This window comes from Bombina bombina, chromosome 1, assembly GCF_027579735.1.
Source record: "Bombina bombina isolate aBomBom1 chromosome 1, aBomBom1.pri, whole genome shotgun sequence".
NCBI classification, from domain to species: Eukaryota; Metazoa; Chordata; class Amphibia; order Anura; family Bombinatoridae; genus Bombina; species Bombina bombina.
The window spans coordinates 491,384,849-491,402,995 of NC_069499.1; the positions used below are offsets into that span (position 1 = coordinate 491,384,849).

Below are 18,147 nucleotides of genomic sequence, written 5' to 3' on the forward strand. Positions count from 1 at the left end.
ACAGCTCTAGTAGAATAAGCTGTAATCCTTTCAGGGGGCTGCTGTCCAGCAGTCTCATAGGCTAGGCGTATTAGGCTCCTAAGCCAAAAGGAAAGAGAGGTTGCCGAAGCTTTTTGACCTCTCCTCTGTCCAGAGTAAACGACAAACAGGGAAGATGTTTGACGAAAATCCTTAGTAGCTTGTAAGTAAAACTTCAAGGCACGGACTACGTCCAGATTATGTAAAAGACGTTCCTTCTTTGAAGAAGGATTAGGACACAATGATGGAACAACAATCTCTTGATTGATATTCTTGTTAGAAACCACCTTAGGTAAAAACCCAGGTTTGGTACGCAGAACTACCTTATCGGCATTAAAAATCAGATAAGGAGAATCACATTGTAAGGCAGATAGCTCAGAGACTCTCCGAGCCGAGGAAATAGCCATCAAAAACAGAACTTTCCAAGATAAAAAAGTTTAATATCAATGGAATGAAGGGGTTCCTTGAAGAACCTTAAGAACCAAGTTTAAGCTCCACGGGGGAGCAACAGGTTTAAACACAGGCTTAATTCTAACCAAAGCCTGGCAAAATGCCTGGACATCTGGAACCTCTGACAGACGCTTGTGCAAAGGAATAGACAGAGCAGAATCTGTCCCTTTAAGGAACTAGCTGATAATCCTTTGTCCAAGCCCTCTTGGAGAAAGGACAATATTCTAGGAATCCTAACCTTACTCCATGAGTAATTCTTGGATTCACACCAATAAAGATATTTACTCCATATCTTGTGGTAGATTTTCCTGGTAACAGGCTTTCGTGCCTGTATTAAAGTATCAATGACTGACTCGGAGAAGCCACGCTTTGATAGAATCAAGTGTTCAATCTCCATGCAGTCAGTCTCAGAGAAATTAGATTTGGATGATTGAAAGGACCTTGTATCAGAAGGTCCTGTCTTAGAGGCAGAGTCCATGGTGGAAAGGATGACATGTTTACTAGGTCTGCATACCAAGTCCTGCGTGGCCACGCAGGCGCTATCAGAATCACCGATGCTCTCTCCTGTTTGATTTTGGCAATCAGTCGAGGGAGCAGAGGAAACGGTGGAAACACATAAGCCAGGTTGAAGAACCAAGTCGCTGCTAGAGCATCTATCAGCGTCGCTTCTGGGTCCCTGGACCTGGATCCGTAACAAGGAAGCTTGGCATTCTGGCGAGACGCCATGAGATCCAACTCTGGTTTGCGCCAACGATGAATCAATTAAGCAAACACCTCCGGATGGAGTTCCCACTCCCCCGGATGGAAAGTCTGACAACTTAGAAAATCCGCCTCCCAGTTCTCCACGCCTGGGATATGGATTGCCGACAGGTGGCAAGAGTGGTACTCTGCCCAGCGAATTATTTTTGAGACTTCTAAAATCGCTAGGGAACTCCTGGTTCCCCCTTGATGGTTGATGTAAGCCACAGTCGTGATGTTGTCCGACTGAAATCTGATGAACCTCAGTGTTGCTAACTGAGGCCAAGCCAGAAGAGCATTGAATATCGCTCTTAACTCCAGAATATTTATTGGAAGGAGTTTCTCCTCCTGAGTCCACGATCCCCGTGCCTTCAGGGAGTTCCAGACTGCATCCCAACCTAGAAGGCTGGAATCTGTTGTTACAATTGTCCAATCTGGCCTGCGAAAGGTCATACCCTTGGACAGGTGTACCCGAGACAACCACCAGAGAAGAGAATCTCTGGTCTCTTGATCCAGATTTAGCAGAGGGGACAAATCTGTGTAATCCCCATTCCACTGACTCAGCATGCATAATTGCAGCGGTCTGAGATGAAGGCGCGCAAATGGCACTATGTCCATTGCCGCTACCATTAAGCCGATTACCTCCATACACTGAGCTACCGAAGGAATGGAGTGAAGAACACGGCAAGCATTTAGAAGTTTTGATAACCTGGACTCCGTCAGGTAAATTTTCATTTCTACAGAATCTATAAGAGTCCCTAAGAAGGAGACTCTTGTGAGTTGGGATAGAGAACTCTTTTCCTCGTTCACTTTCCACCCGTGCGACCTCAGGAATGCCAGAACTATCTCTGTATGAGACTTGGCAACTTGAAAGCTTGACGCCTGTATCAGGCTGTCGTCTAGATACGGAGCCACCGCTATGCCTCGCGGTCTTAGAACTGCCAGAAGTGAGCCCAGAACCTTTGTAAAGATTCTTGGGGCTGTAGCCAACCCGAAGGGAAGAGCTACAAATTGGTAATGCCTGTCTAGAAAGGCAAACCTTAGAAACCGATGATGATCTTTGTGAATCGGTATGTGAAGGTAGGCATCCTTTAAGTCCACTGTGGTCATGTACTGACCTTCTTGGATCATGGGTAGGATGGTCCGAATAGTTTCCATTTTGAAAGATGGAACTCTGAGGAATTTGTTTAAGATCTTTAGATCCAAAATTGGTCTGAAGGTTCCCTCTTTTTTGGGAACCACAAACAGATTTGAATAAAAACCCTGTCCTTGTTCCGTCCGCGGAACTGGATGGATCACTCCCATAACTAGGAGGTCTTGCACACAGCGTAGGAATGCCTCTTTCTTTATCTGATTTGCAGATAGCCTTGAAAGATGAAATCACCCTTGTGGAGGGGAAGCATTGAAGTCCAGAAGATATCCCTGAGATATGATCTCCAACGCCCAGGGATCCTGAACATCTCTTGCCCACGCCTGGGCGAAGAGAGAAAGTCTGCCCCCTACTAGATCCGTCGCCGGATAGGGGGCCGTTCCTTCATGCTGTCTTAGAGGCAGCAGCAGGCTTTCTGGCCTGCTTGCCTTTGCTCCAGGACTGGTTAGGTTTCCAGGCCTGCTTAGATTGAGCAAAAGTTCCCTCTTGTTTTGAAGCGGAGGAAGTTGATGCTGCACCTGCCTTGAAATTTCAAAAGGCACGAAAATTAGACTGTTTGGCCTTTGTTTTGGCCCTGTCCTGAGGAAGGGTGTGACCCTTACCTCCAGTAATGTCAGCAATAATTTCCTTCAAACCAGGCCCGAATAAGGTCTGTCCCTTGAAAGGAATGTTGAGTAATTTAGACTTCGAAGTCACGTCAGCTGACCAGGATTTAAGCCATAGCGCCCTACGCGCTTGGATGGCGAATCCGGAATTCTTAGCCGTTAGTTTAGTCAAATGAACAATGGCATCAGAAACAAATGAGTTAGCTAGCTTAAGTGTTCTAAGCTTGTCAATAATTTCAGTCAATGGAGCTGTATGGATGGTCTCTTCCAGGGCCTCAAACCAGAATGCCGCCGCGGCCGTGACAGGCGCAATGCATGCAAGGGGCTGTAAAATAAAACCTTGTTGAATAAACATTTTCTTAAGGTAACCCTCCAATTTTTTATCCATTGGATCTGAAAAAGCACAACTGTCCTCAACCGGGATAGTAGTACGCTTTGCTAAAGTAGAAACTGCTCCCTCCACCTTAGGGACCGTCTGCCATAAGTCCCGTGTAGTGGCGTCTATTGGAAACATTTTTCTAAATATAGGAGGTGAGGAAAAAGGCACACCCGGTCTATCCCACTCCTTGCTAATAATTTCTGTAAGCCTTTTAGGTATAGGAAAAACATTAGTACACACCGGCACCGCATAGTATTTATCCAGCCTACACAATTTCTCTGGTACTGCAACTGTGTTACAGTCATTCAGAGCAGCTAATACCTCCCCAAGCAACACACGGAGGTTCTCAAGCTTAAATTTAAAAGTAGACATATCTGAATCAGGTTTCCCCGAATCAGAGATGTCACCCCCAGACTGAAGCTCTCCGTCCTCATGATCTGCATATTGTGACGCAGTATCAGACATGGCCCTTACAGCATCTGCGCATAATGAACAAGTAGGTTCCTCTGTGTCAGACATGTTTAAACAGACTAGCAATGAGACTAGCAAGCTTGGAAAACACTTTAAACAAGTTTACAAGCAATATAAAAAAACGTTACTGCACCTTTAAGAAACACAAATTGTCAAAATTTGAAATAACAGTGAAAAAAGGCAGTTACACTAACGAAATTTTTACAGTGTATGTAACAAGTTAGCAGAGCATTGCACCCACTTGCAAATGGATGATTAACCCCTTAATACCCAAAACGGAATAATAAATGACAAAAACGTTTTTTTCAAACAGTCACAACTGCCACAGCCCTACTGTGGCTTTTTACCTCCCTCAAAAACGACTTTGAAGCCTTTTGAGCCCTCCAGAGATGTCCTGGATCATGCAGGAAGAAGCTGGATGTCTGTGTCTGTAATTTTTGCTGTGCAAAAAAACGGCAAAATAGGCCCCTCCCACTCATATTACAACAGTGGAAAGCCTAAGGAAACTGTTTCTAGGCAAAATTCAAGCCAGCCATGTGGAAAAAAACTAGGCCCCAATAAGTTTTATCACCAAATACATATAAAAACGATTAAACATGCCAGCAAACGTTTTATATTACATTTTTATAAGAGTATGTATCTCTATTAATAAGCCTGATACCAGTCACTCTCACTGCATTTAAGGCTTTACTTACATTAGTTCAGTATCAGCAGCATTTTCTAGCAAATTCCATCCCTAGAAAAATATTTTAACTGCACATACCTTATTGCAGGAAAACCTGCACGCCATTCCCTCTCTGAAGTTACCTCACTCCTCAGAATATGTGAGAACAGCCATGGATCTTAGTTACTTCTGCTAAGATCATAGAAAACGCAGGCAGATTCTTCTTCTAAATACTGCCTGAGATAAACAGTACACTCCGGCACCATTTAAAAATAACAAACTTTTGATTGAAGAATAAACTAAGTATAAAACACCACACTCCTCTTACGACCTCCATCTTGGTTGAGGCTTGCAAGAGAATGACTGGATATGACAGTTAGGGGAGGAGCTATATAGCAGCTCTGCTGTGGGTGATCCTCTTGCAACTTCCTGTTGGGAAGGAGAATATCCCACAAGTAATGGATGATCCCTGGACTGGATACACTTAACAAGAGAAAAGGGTGTTTTTCAATGTAATTGATTTTGTTGGGGTTTTTTTATATTATTATTTGATGTAATGTAAAAAACAAAACAAAAAAAAAAAACACTGTGAACACTGTGATTTATTAAAAGTTAGCATGTAAAACAGAATTTATGTTTACCTGATAAATTACTTTCTCCAACGGTGTGTCCGGTCCACGGCGTCATCCTTACTTGTGGGATATTCTCTTCCCCAACAGGAAATGGCAAAGAGCCCAGCAAAGCTGGTCACATGATCCCTCCTAGGCTCCGCCTACCCCAGTCATTCGACCGACGTTAAGGAGGAATATTTGCATAGGAGAAACCATATGTTACCGTGGTGACTGTAGTTAAAGAAAATAAATTATCAGACCTGATTAAAAAAACCAGGGCGGGCCGTGGACCGGACACACCGTTGGAGAAAGTAATTTATCAGGTAAACATAAATTCTGTTTTCTCCAACATAGGTGTGTCCGGTCCACGGCGTCATCCTTACTTGTGGGAACCAATACCAAAGCTTTAGGACACGGATGAAGGGAGGGAGCAAATCAGGTCACCTAAATGGAAGGCACCACGGCTTGCAAAACCTTTCTCCCAAAAATAGCCTCAGAAGAAGCAAAAGTATCAAATTTGTAAAATTTAGAAAAAGTGTGCAGTGAAGACCAAGTCGCTGCCTTACATATCTGATCAACAGAAGCCTCGTTCTTGAAGGCCCATGTGGAAGCCACAGCCCTAGTGGAGTGAGCTGTGATTCTTTCAGGAGACTGCCGTCCGGCAGTCTCATAAGCCAATCGGATAATGCTTTTAATCCAGAAGGAGAGAGAGGTAGAAGTTGCTTTTTGACCTCTCCGTTTACCAGAATAAACAACAAACAAAGACAAAGTTTGTCTGAAATCCTTAGTAGCTGCTAAGTAAAATTTGAGAGCACGAACTACATCCAAGTTGTGCAACAAACGTTCCTTCTTTGAAACTGGATTAGGACACAAAGAAGGCACAACTATCTCCTGGTTAATGTTTTTGTTAGAAACAACTTTTGGAAGAAAACCAGGTTTAGTACGCAAAACCACCTTATCTGCATGGAACACCAGATAAGGAGAAGAACACTGCAGAGCAGATAATTCTGAAACTCTTCTAGCAGAAGAAATTGCAACCAAAAACAAAACTTTCCAAGATAATAACTTAATATCAACGGAATGTAAGGGTTCAAACGGAACCCCCTGAAGAACTGAAAGAACTAGGTTGAGACTCCAAGGAGGAGTCAAAATTTTGTAAACAGGCTTGATTCTAACCAGAGCCTGAACAAAGGCTAGAACATCTGGCACAGCTGCCAGCTTTTTGTGAAGTAACACAGACAAGGCAGAAATCTGTCCCATCAAGGAACTTGCAGATAATCCTTTTTCCAATCCTTCTCGAAGGAAGGATAGACTCTTAGGAATCTTAACCTTGTCCCAAGGGAATCCTGCAGATTCACACCAACAGATATACCAAATAATGTGGTAATTTTTCTGGTTACAGGCTTTCAGGCCTGAACAAGAGTATTAATAACAGAATCTGAGAACCCTCGCTTTGATAAGATCAAGCGTTCAATCTCCAAGCAGTCAGCTGGAGTGGGTCGAACGGACCTAGAAGAAGAAGGTCTCGTCTCAAAGGTAGCTTCCATGGTGGAGCCGATGACATATTCACCAGATCTGCATACCAAGTCCTGCGTGGCCACGCAGGAGCTATCAAAATCACCGACGCCCTCTCCTGATTGATCCTGGCTACCAGCCTGGGGATGAGAGGAAACGGCGGGAACACATAAGCTAGTTTGAAGGTCCAAGGTGCTACTAGTGCATCCACTAGAGCCGCCTTGGGATCCCTGGATCTGTACCCGTAGTAAGGAACTCTGAAGTTCTGACGAGAGGCCATCAGATCCATGTCTGGAATGCCCCACGGTTGAGTGACTTGGGCAAAGATTTCCGGATGGAGTTCCCACTCCCCCGGATGCAATGTCTGACGACTCAGAAAATCCGCTTCCCAATTTTCCACTCCTGGGATGTGGATAGCAGACAGGTGGCAGGAGTGAGACTCCGCCCATAGAATGATTTTGGTCACTTCTTCCATCGCTAGGGAACTCCTTGTTCCCCCCTGATGGTTGATGTATGAACTTGGCCCTCGCTAACTGAGGCCAAGCTTTGAGAGCATTGAATATCGCTCTCAGTTCCAGAATATTTATCGGTAGAAGAGATTCTACCCGAGACCAAAGACCCTGAGCTTTCAGGGATCCCCAGACCGCGCCCCAGCCCATCAGACTGGCGTCGGTCGTGACAATGACCCACTCTGGTCTGCGGAAGGTCATCCCTTGTGACAAGTTGTCCAGGGACAGCCACCAACGGAAAGAGTCTCTGGTCCTCTGATTTACTTGTATCTTCGGAGACAAGTCTGAATAGTCCCCATTCCACTGACTGAGCATGAACAGTTGTAATGGTCTTAGATGAATGCGCACAAAAGGAACTATGTCCATTGCCGCTACCATCAAACCTATCACTTCCATGCACTGCGCTATGGAAGGAAGAGGAACGGAATGAAGTATCCGACAAGAGTCTAGAAGTTTTGTTTTTCTGGCTTCTGTCAGAAAAATCCTCATTTCTAAGGAGTCTATTATAGTTCCCAAGAAGGGAACCCTCGTTGACGGAGATAGAGAACTCTTTTCCACGTTCACTTTCCATCCGTGAGATCTGAGAAAGGCCAGGACAATGTCCGTGTGAGCCTTTACTTGAGGAAGGGACGACGCTCGAATCAGAATGTCGTCCAAGTAAGGTACTACAGCAATGCCCCTTGGTCTTAGCACCGCCAGAAGGGACCCTAGTACCTATGAGAAAATCCTAGGAGCAGTGGCTAATCCGAAAGAAAACGCCACGAACTGGAAATGCTTGTCCAGGAATGCAAACCTTAGGAACCGATGATGTTCCTTGTGGATAGGAATATGTAGATACGCATCCTTGAAATCCACCTTGGTCATGAATTGACCTTCCTGGATGGAAGGAAGAAGTGTTCGAATGGTTTCCATCTTGAACGATGGAACCTTGAGAAACTTGTTCAAGATCTTGAGATCTAAGATTGGTCTGAACGTTCCCTCTTTTTTGGGAACTATGAACAGATTGGAGTAGAACCCCATCCCTTGTTCTCCTAATGGAACAGGATGAATCACTCCCATTTTTAGCAGGTCTTCTACCCAATGTAAGAATGCCTGTCTTCTTATGTGGTCTGAAGACAACTGAGACCTGTGGAACCTCCCCCTTGGAGGAAGCCCCTTGAACTCCAGAGAATAACCTTGGGAGACTATTTCTAGCGCCCAAGGATCCAGAACATCTCTTGCCCCAGCCTGAGCGAAGAGAGAGAGTCTGCCCCCCACCAGATCCGGTCCCGGATCGGGGGCCCGCATTTCATGCTGTCTTGGTAGCAGTGGCAGGTTTCCTGGCCTGCTTTCCTTTGTTCCAGCCTTGCATAGGTCTCCAGGCTGGATTGGCTTGAGAAGTATTACCTTCCTGCTTAGAGGACGTAGCCCTTGGGGCTGATCCGTTTCTGCGAAAGGGACGAAACTTAGGTTTATTTTTGGTCTTGAAAAGACCTATCCTGAGGAAGGGCGTGGCCCTTGCCCCCAGTGATATCAGAGATAATCTCTTTCAAGTCAGGGCCAAAGAGTGTTTTCCCCTTGAAAGGAATGTCAAGCAATTTGTTCTTGGAAGACGCATCCGCTGCCCAAGATTTTAACCAAAGCGCTCTGCGCCACAATAGCAAACCCAGAATTTTTTCGCCGCTAACCTAGCCAATTGCAAGGTGGCGTCTAGGGTGAAAGAATTAGCCAATTAAGAGCACGAATTCTGTCCATAATCTCCTCACAAGAAGAAGAATTACTAATAATCGCCTTTCCTAGCTCATCAAACTAGAAACACGCGGCTGCAGTGACAGGGACAATGCATGCAATTGGTTGTAGAAGGGAACCTTGCTGAACAAACATCTTTAGCAGACCTTCTATTTTTTTATCCATAGGATCTTGGAAAGCACAACTATCTTCTATGGGTATAGTGGCGCGCTTGTGTAGAGTAGAAACCGCCCCCTCGACCTTGGGGACTGTCTGCCATCAGTCCTTTCTGGGGTCGACTATAGGAAAACAATTTTATAAATATGGGGGGAGGTACTAAAGGTATACCGGGCCTGTCCCATTCTTTACTAACAATGTACGCCACCCGCTTGGATATAGGAAAAGCTTCGGGGGGCCCCGGGGCCTCTAAGAACTTTTCCATTTTACATAGTGGTTCTGGAATGACCAGATAATCACAATCATCCAAATTGGATAACACCTCCTTAAGCAGAGCGCGGAGATGTTCCAACTTAAATTTAAAAGTAATCACATCAGGTTCAGCTTGTTGAGAAATGTTTCCTGAATCTGAAATTTCTCCCTCAGACAAAACCTCCCTGGCCCCCTCAGACTGGTGTAGGGGCCCTTCAGAAACCATATCATCAGCGTTCTCATGCTCTACAGAATTTTCTAAAACAGAGCAGTTGCGCTTTCGCTGATAAGCGGGCATATTGGCTAAAATGTTTTTGATAGAATTATCCATTACAGCCGTTAAATGTTGCATAGTAAGGAGTATTGGCGCACTAGATGTACTAGGGGCCTCCTGTATGGGCAAGACTGGTGTAGACGAAGGAGGGGATGATGCAGTACCATGCTTACTCCCCTCACTTGAGGAATCATCTTGGGCATCATTTTTACTAAATTTTTTTATGACATAAAATACATATAGTTAAATGAGAAGGAACCTTGGTTTCCCCACAGTCAGAACACAATCTATCTGGTAGTTCAGACATGTTAAACAGGCATAAACTTGATAACAAAGCACAAAAAACGTTTTAAAATAAAACCGTTACTGTCACTTTAAATTTTAAACTAAACACACTTTATTACTGCAATTGCGAAAGAGTATGAAGGAATTGTTCAAAATTCACCAAAATTTCACCACAGTGTCTTAAAGCCTTAAAAGTATTGCACACCAAATTTGGAAGCTTTAACCCTTAAAATAACGGAACCGGAGCCGTTTTTATATTTAACCCCTTTACAGTCCCTGGAATCTGCTTTGCTGAGACCCAACCAAGCCCAAAGGGGAATACGATACCAAATGATGCCTTCAGAAAGACTTTTCTATGTATCAGAGCTCCACACACATGCAGCTGCATGCCATGCTGTCCTCAAAAACAAGTGCGCCATACCGGCGCGAAAATGAGGCTCTGACTATGATTAGGGAAAGCCCCTAAAGAATAAGGTGTCAAAAACAGTGCCTGCCGATATAATCATATCAAAATACCCAGAATAAATGATTCCTCAAGGCTAAATATGTGTTAATAATGAATCGATTTAGCCCAGAAAAAGTCTACAGTCTTAATAAGCCCTTGTGAAGCCCTTATTTACTATCTTAATAAACATGGCTTACCGGATCCCATAGGGAAAATGACAGCTTCCAGCATTACATCGTCTTGTTAGAATGTGTCATACCTCAAGCAGTAAGAGACTGCACACTGTTCCCCCAACTGAAGTTAATTGCTCTCAACAGTCCTGTGTGGAACAGCCATGGATTTTAGTTACGGTGCTAAAATCATTTTCCTCATACAAACAGAAATCTTCATCTCTTTTCTGTTTCTGAGTAAATAGTACATACCAGCACTATTTTAAAATAACAAACTCTTGATTGAATAATAAAAACTACAGTTAAACACTAAAAAACTCTAAGCCATCTCCGTGGAGATGTTGCCTGTACAACGGCAAAGAGAATGACTGGGGTAGGCGGAGCCTAGGAGGGATCATGTGACCAGCTTTGCTGGGCTCTTTGCCATTTCCTGTTGGGGAAGAGAATATCCCACAAGTAAGGATGACGCCGTGGACCGGACACACCTATGTTGGAGAAATATTTGTAAAGGTGACATTCGCATTTAATGAGAATGTTGGACAAATTTAAGGACTGTGGACTAGGAATGCGCATCTGGATCTTTCGTGAGGATCCCTATGCAGAAGTTAGCAGCGGTTCGTGCCATTTGGATATTTTGGTAGCCGATTGATTCTTGTAAAAGATCCCAAACTCTAAGATCTGGATTTGCACAGATCTTAATGTGGGGATCTTTTACAGGAATCAATTTGGCTATAAAAATATCCGAAGGGCACACGCCATTGTTTACTTCTGCATAAGGATCCACACAAAGTATCTAATTGCACATCCCTACTGTGGACTAGGCAGTCGGTTCATAATGATATTATGAAAAAAGACAGAATCAGCTTTGTTTCTGTAATTTAGTTCAGCAGACTAGCAGGAGCTATTTTATACCTGAATCCTATTTTTTTTTGTAGCAAAATGTACCAGATAAAAATACAGAAATGCTTTTATGGGGTTTACATCTGAACTGTATAATATTGCAAAACATTTATATTTTTTAAATCAAATAGTTTTAAAAATTCTAAAATAACAGTAGATAGCAAACACTGCTCAGATACACACTGAGCTTTCACCAGTCTTCTTCTGCAGGATTATGCTGTATTAAAAGGGACAGTCAACTCAATTTTCTTTTTATAGATAATCCCTTTATTACCCATTCTTCAGTTGTGCACAACCAACATGGTTATATTAATACACTTTTTACCTCTGTATCTAAGCATCTTCTAATAGCCCCATGATCACATGACTTTTTTATTTATTATCTATTGACTGATCAATCTATTGATTGATATAGAGCAGTGTCTGCCACAACCCACGGGCGTTAGCACAATGTTATCTATATGGCCCAAATGAACTAGCACTCCCCTTTTTTAAAAGCTAATAAAAACATAAATTATGCTTACCTGATAATTTCATTTTTTTCTGAAGGGTAGAGTCCACAGCTGCATTCATTACTTTTGGGAAATACAGAACCTGGCCACCAGGAAGAGGCAAAGACACCCCAGCCAAAGGCTTAAATACCTCCCCCTACTTACCTCATCCCCCAGTCATTCTGCCAAGGGAACAAGGAACAGTAGGAGAAATATCAGGGTGAAAAAAAAGTGCCAGAAGAACAAAGAAATTACAGCCGCCTCATAGAGACAAAACACGGGCGGGAGCTGTGGACTCTTCCCTTCAGAAGAAAACCAAATTATCAGGTAAGCATAATTTATGTTTTTTTTCTTCTTAAAAGGGAAGAGTCCACAGCTGCATTCATTACTTTTGGGAAAACGATACCCAAGCTAGAGGACACTGAATGCAAACAACGGGTGGGTACAAAAGGCAGCCCCTTCGAAAGGCACCACAGCTTGAATTACTCAACACCCTACAATTTAAGTACAAACGACACAGAAGAAAATCCGAGCCCAGGTAATTGCACATCAGTTACACCACCGGCAAAGCCGAACTTAAAAAACACTCAGACTCAGTCCGTCAAGCCCAAACAACCTCCGAGGCGTCCGCCCCACAGATCACGACTCCCAAGAAGGTACCCGGCCAAGGACAAGGAGCGCATCTGCCCCCCAAAAGGGAAAACTGAGTCCTGGAAAAATCCAAAAGGAACTTTTCCCACTCAACAACTATAGAACAACCCATGGTTGTCTTACAATAGGAACACCCAGGGAAACAAGCTCCTTAGAAACACAAGGACCGAAGAAAAAGGATCCATACACAGGGAAACGTCCCAAAAAGGACTCAAGGAGCACTCTCCTATCCCTGATCCTGTACCATAACCTAAGGTACTCCAGGAAAACCATGAGTCCCCTGTTGCCTCATAACATATCTATACCAGCAGACTAGACAGGCAGAGACAGCAGAAACAGGATAAATATTCCAGCAGCTAGAAAAAGAGCTCTCCAAAAGAATCTCAAACCGCCTGAACAGGAACTCACCATTGCTAACCCAAACCACCTAAAGGCGCTTCAAAACTCGTTAGCATACAGACAAGAGCAATTAGCTGTAACTGGGTATACCATCACAGTGCAAATAACTGTAGATGGTTCCAACTGCAAATCTTCCAAGGGCTTACAGCAGGCTCCAAGGAGCGCCCTCTCCCGGTACCAGACGCCAGTAGAAAAGAGGAGGACATCCAAAGTCCTCCCACAAAGAAGAGGACCAACACTAAGAAAACAGTCAACACTGCATAAAGTAACCGATCCCCAACCTTCTCTCCAGGATAATGGTCCCAGATAATGGTCCCAGCCCAAAGGCTAGTCAAAGACCGAAGACAAAAGTCCCAGACTTCTGGAAGAGAAAGGAAGGATCAATGAGGAACAAAGTCCCCGGTTAGACCGCTGCTACAAACGGCATGATACCGTGAGTCAGGATAAACATTGTGCTCGGGTACAAGTCCCCCTACATGCTGTCTTCGTCAAAAAGGAAGACTTCCCAAAGGAAGAAGGCCCTCAGACCCTCAGCATCCATATATCAGATCCAACACATAGCAAAAGCCCCAAAGGGTGCAAACCCTCAGCCTCTGCAGGAACAGAGGAACCAGACACTACATGGCAGCTCCCATTCCAGGATCCTGAAACGCAAGAAGGGAAAAAAAACCTGCAAGGCAAGAACCAAGGACCCCATAGATACTAAGGTAACTCTGAACCTGGAGAAACCAACCCTCACTCTAGAAGAGAAGGAAATAATGGAAAAACACCCTACCATAGAGGCGAGACCCCTCGGCCATATCGCCAACCCAGTTGAAAGACACCTGGAGTCTATAGGAAGATACTACATGCATCAGAAGACCAGTAGGGACCTGTCAGAAGGACCTAAAACCTAAGCCACAGTCCAATAGTCATCTCTCACAGATCGCCAGCCCCTTTGAGAGAGAGGCCTGCGGGACCACAAACATCTAGTGTGAAACCGACGGTCCACACCCATCCAAGGAGAGACATGGACCAAGGCCCGGGTCCTCTACAAGGAGTCGATCGAAAGATCCAACTTCCAGAGGGACCCTAAACTGCCTCCTATAAGGAGGAGCACATAGACTTGGCGATCTATCAATAGCCTCAAACCCAAGAGCCACGAAAAACTCCTGAACGGTCTAAGATTCAGCACCCAGTGCATATGGATCACAAGGAAATCTCGTAGGCAAGCGGTAGCACGTGTTACACACACAGGCAGGGTAGCATTAACACCCGAAGGCGAATGATAACCCTGGCCTTGCTCGCCATCCCAGAGAGTTAAATGTAAGGCACCGCCCATGAAGCCCCTAATGGAGCATAGAGGAGAAATGGTCAACTACCTAACCTCAGAAAGGCGGCCATCTGTACCCGACCTCGAATCTTCACTGACAAGCCCAAAGGTTAGAGTTGCAACGAGGACGCAAGACACCCAAATGTCGAAGATTGTGGTCAGACCAAGGGTGTAAAGTGGAATAGACAACAGTCAGAGATCCTTGAAGGACCTATCTTCCAAAGAAACTACTTTAAGCAGGCAAACGCTGGAGCCGTAGACCCCCACAAAAGGCAGAGAACCCCTGCACACTCCCTCTTAGAGTAACACAACTCAGAGTAGAGGAAGAAAAACATACCCGCGCATCCAGACAAGATGATTCACCCAAGGCGGGAAGGAATTAGACTCCCCCACCGCAAGAAAAAGCGTAATAGGCGGAAGAATCAGCGTCTGAAAGAACTTCAAATGAAACTCAAATTGGTAATCACTCAGCACACCAGACCACAAAGGTCACACACATTTCCCAACTTCCAAAGAATGGAAATAACGGTTCTGAGTCCCCAGGGACTAGAAGAACCATGATGCCGTCCGCAAAAACAGATCCGTATCCCAGGCGAGAAGCCCGAACCAACCAACCTTAGATTGGCACTCACAACCCTCCGGGGTTGCATATAAACAACAGGCCTCATACTTCGGTAGGATCCAAGCCCGGAGTCCATAGAATAGGGCAAGTGACACTCAGAATCCAACAGGATTTAATCAGCACCACGAAGGTGACATGAACCCTGGTAACAGCCGAAAAAGCATCCGACCAGTACCAGTCTGGTATAAGGACACTCCTGAACTGCTCAAGGTCCAAGTTCAGAACTGGAACTGAAAACAAATAAAAAAATAAAAAACGGAGACGTTAAGGAGATTGGCTTCATCCCCAAACATCATATCCATTTTGCCATCCAGCTTCTAAGGCATTGGATCCCTCAGCCCACTAGGACTGGGATCCTCCAACATTGCTAAAACATGTCTTAAAAGAACACGAAGGCGAGCCAGCCTGTAACGGAAGTCAAAATCCTCCCTCAATGAATCTACTGAAGACCCTAGCCCCAAGATTGGGGCCCCTGAAGCTTCAGGGGCCAACGCTTCCCCAGAAGCCTGAACTGAATCGGGCGATCCAACGCTCAAAGGCCTTGGTTAACAGAACACGGACAGTATCTAACTTCACTTGGGAGCTATAAATGAGTCCACGCCATAGAAATAGCCATGCAGAACCGTGCCATTACCTCTGGAGGAAACAGGCCACCCTCCAGAGAAGGAGAAAGGCCAGAGAGACACCTGCCTGCGTAGCTGGGAAAGGGTCTGGGGCACGCACCTCACGGGTCATGGAAACCTCGGAGGCGGATGGCTCAACGCACTCTAAGCTCCCTGACTCGGGAGAAGAGAGTACTCTAGAACGGCAATCGGAACATAAATGATGGGCATTGATTACACGGGCCATTTCATATCCATCACAAGACGCATACTCCGTATCGGAGGCATCTGTGTCTCGCATGTCTGAATCCTCCATAATCTTGTGATTACAAAAATGACAAAAACTAACTGGCACCCCTTGACACCCCCAATGGCTGGGGCACTCACCACCTCCTGTGAACCAGACAACCCATGAGCTAGACTCTCTCGGTCGCACATAGTCAGCATACGGAAGTGAAAAACAACATAACCGCACCCGTCACAGGGTGTACCGTGCCAGTCACAAAAAGGGCGCGCAATTTTGAGAGATTGCGTCATTAAAAGAAGGCCATTATGTTCTATAAAGGCTGTGAGCCTAGATATAGCTACACATTTGCAGATAGAACCATATAACAAACATGATTAAAGTCCACCCTGTTCAATAAACCCCCTCAGGAGATATTAACCCATGATTCTTATTAAGATAAAAGGAGTCCCACTGGGACCCTACCTTGTTTTGTCAACAATACATTCCCATATTGAAATAAAATGAAAGGATCTTACCGGAATCTACACCGTGGAACAGGAACACGGCCCTTCAAGTATGACAGATAGTAGCCTCGCTTCTGACATGGACTTGAGTGAAGAAAGGTAGGCAGCGAAACTCATCAACGCGGATTACCAAGGAGCTGTTAATATGAGTCGGGATGGGTTTGCAGGAAAACTCTCCCTGCATCTCCGGACTCTAACGTTCATCCATGCTCTCACTGAGAAGCTGACAGGATTACTTAAAACTCCAGTCCCATTGCGAAGAGTACTACCCTCCATAAGAGACTATCTCAAACTTCTGACACTTCTCTGCCAACCACCTGTGACGAAAGGCAAAGAATGACTGGGGGATAAGGGAAGTGGGGGAGGCATTAAGCCTTTGGGTGGGGTGTCTTTGCCTCCTCCAGGTGGCCAGGTTCTGTATTTCCCAAAAGTAATGAATGCAGCTGTGGACTCTTTCCTTTTAAGAAGAAAAAAACATGTGATAAGAGGCTGTCTTTAGTGGCTTAGAAACAAGCAGAAATTTAGAGGTTTAAATGTTATAAAGTATATTAATATATCAATGTTGGTTGTGCAAAGCTGGGGAATGGGTAGTAAAGGCATGATCTATCTTTTAAAACAACAATTTTGGTGTTGACTGTCCCTTTAATGTATTGTATGTATGTATTGGGTACTTGTAAAGCGCGGCTAATCACCCGTAAGGGTCTCAAGGCGCTGCTCATTTTACCGACCTCGGAAGGATGAAAGGCTGAGTGGACCTTGCCAGGGATCGAACCAGCAACCCTTAGGTTGCTACAGAGCTCAGCCACAGTGCCTTAGCATGCTGAGCTATCTGTCCAGGAAGTACCCTATGTGAGTCAGCCAAAGTCCATAAAGGGACATAAATACACTTTTATGGATAAGACAGAGAATGCAATATTAAATTGGATTTGTTTTCTAGGTATCATTTGTTGAAAAGCAGACCTAGCTTAAATCTGGGGAAGTCATGCACTACTAGGAGCTAGCAAAATACACATATACGCCTTTATGTCCATAAAGGGACATAAATACACTTTTATGGATAAGACAGAGAATGCAATATTAAATTGGCTTTGTTTTCTATGTATCATTTGTTGAAAAGCAGACTTAGCTTAAATCTGGGGAAGTCATGCACTACTAGGAGCTAGCTAAATACACATATACGCCTTCTAACTGGCTCATAAGATATGTTTAGTTAGGTCCCAGTAGTGCATTGCTGCTCTGGATCTGACTTTAACTATGTGTTTTACATATGTGAAGGTTTATTATTATTATTATATGCTAATAAGAATATATTACATAAAATACAAATTAGATAATTTTCTTTTTGCATTTAAGTCTTTGTAAGTATGTTATAAATAAATTATCTAGACTTAGATAAGAAAAAACATAAAATCATGGAAAGAAATAATAAAAAAAAAAAGATACACACCTGTTTGGTATTAGCATCAATCATGTCAAACAGTGCCCTTGTTGTAGCCAGAATCAACTCCTTACACCTACAGAAAAATACATTTTACAACAGGAAGTAAAACTATTGCCATCTACTACACAAACGCGTGCGTGAGCACATGTGACCAGTATTTGGTATAACAATCTGGTAATTTATATGCATGGCATGGAATGGCATGTAGGTTAATACTCTAATTACCAAACTATAGAGAGGTGGTCTGTCGAAGCCCAAGTCCTTGGAACTGCAGAACTCTGTAAAAGGAAATTTTAGAATTTTAAATGCCTCAGATAATGTGTTATTAATCATCAACAAATCAACTAAACACATACTTTAGAGGTTCTGTTAACAGGTAAATAAGAAAAACACTGCAACTACCAAACAAAATAACTGAAAAGCAAATATCTTTCTCATTAAAAACGTACAACTTTCTACCCCACACCCACTAAAACTGGGACAGAAACTTAATAATTGGAACATACTGATCAGCATGAAGGGTAAATGATACCTAGAACTAGTGTGAAGGGTAACGGAC

General features: G+C 44.1%; 1 protein-coding gene across 1 annotated transcript in view; it reads right to left on the reverse strand.

The window, feature by feature from the left end:
- The window catches only part of PGAP1 (post-GPI attachment to proteins inositol deacylase 1), a 703,705-nt gene that overhangs the window by 560,812 nt on the left and 124,746 nt on the right, over positions 1-18,147 (reverse strand). The window contains exons 7-8 of the mRNA XM_053698557.1: positions 17,814-17,866; positions 17,595-17,661 (exon numbers count right to left, since the gene is read on the reverse strand). Coding sequence (XP_053554532.1) covers positions 17,595-17,661; positions 17,814-17,866 — 120 coding nt within the window. The remainder of the gene's footprint in view (positions 1-17,594; positions 17,662-17,813; positions 17,867-18,147) is intronic.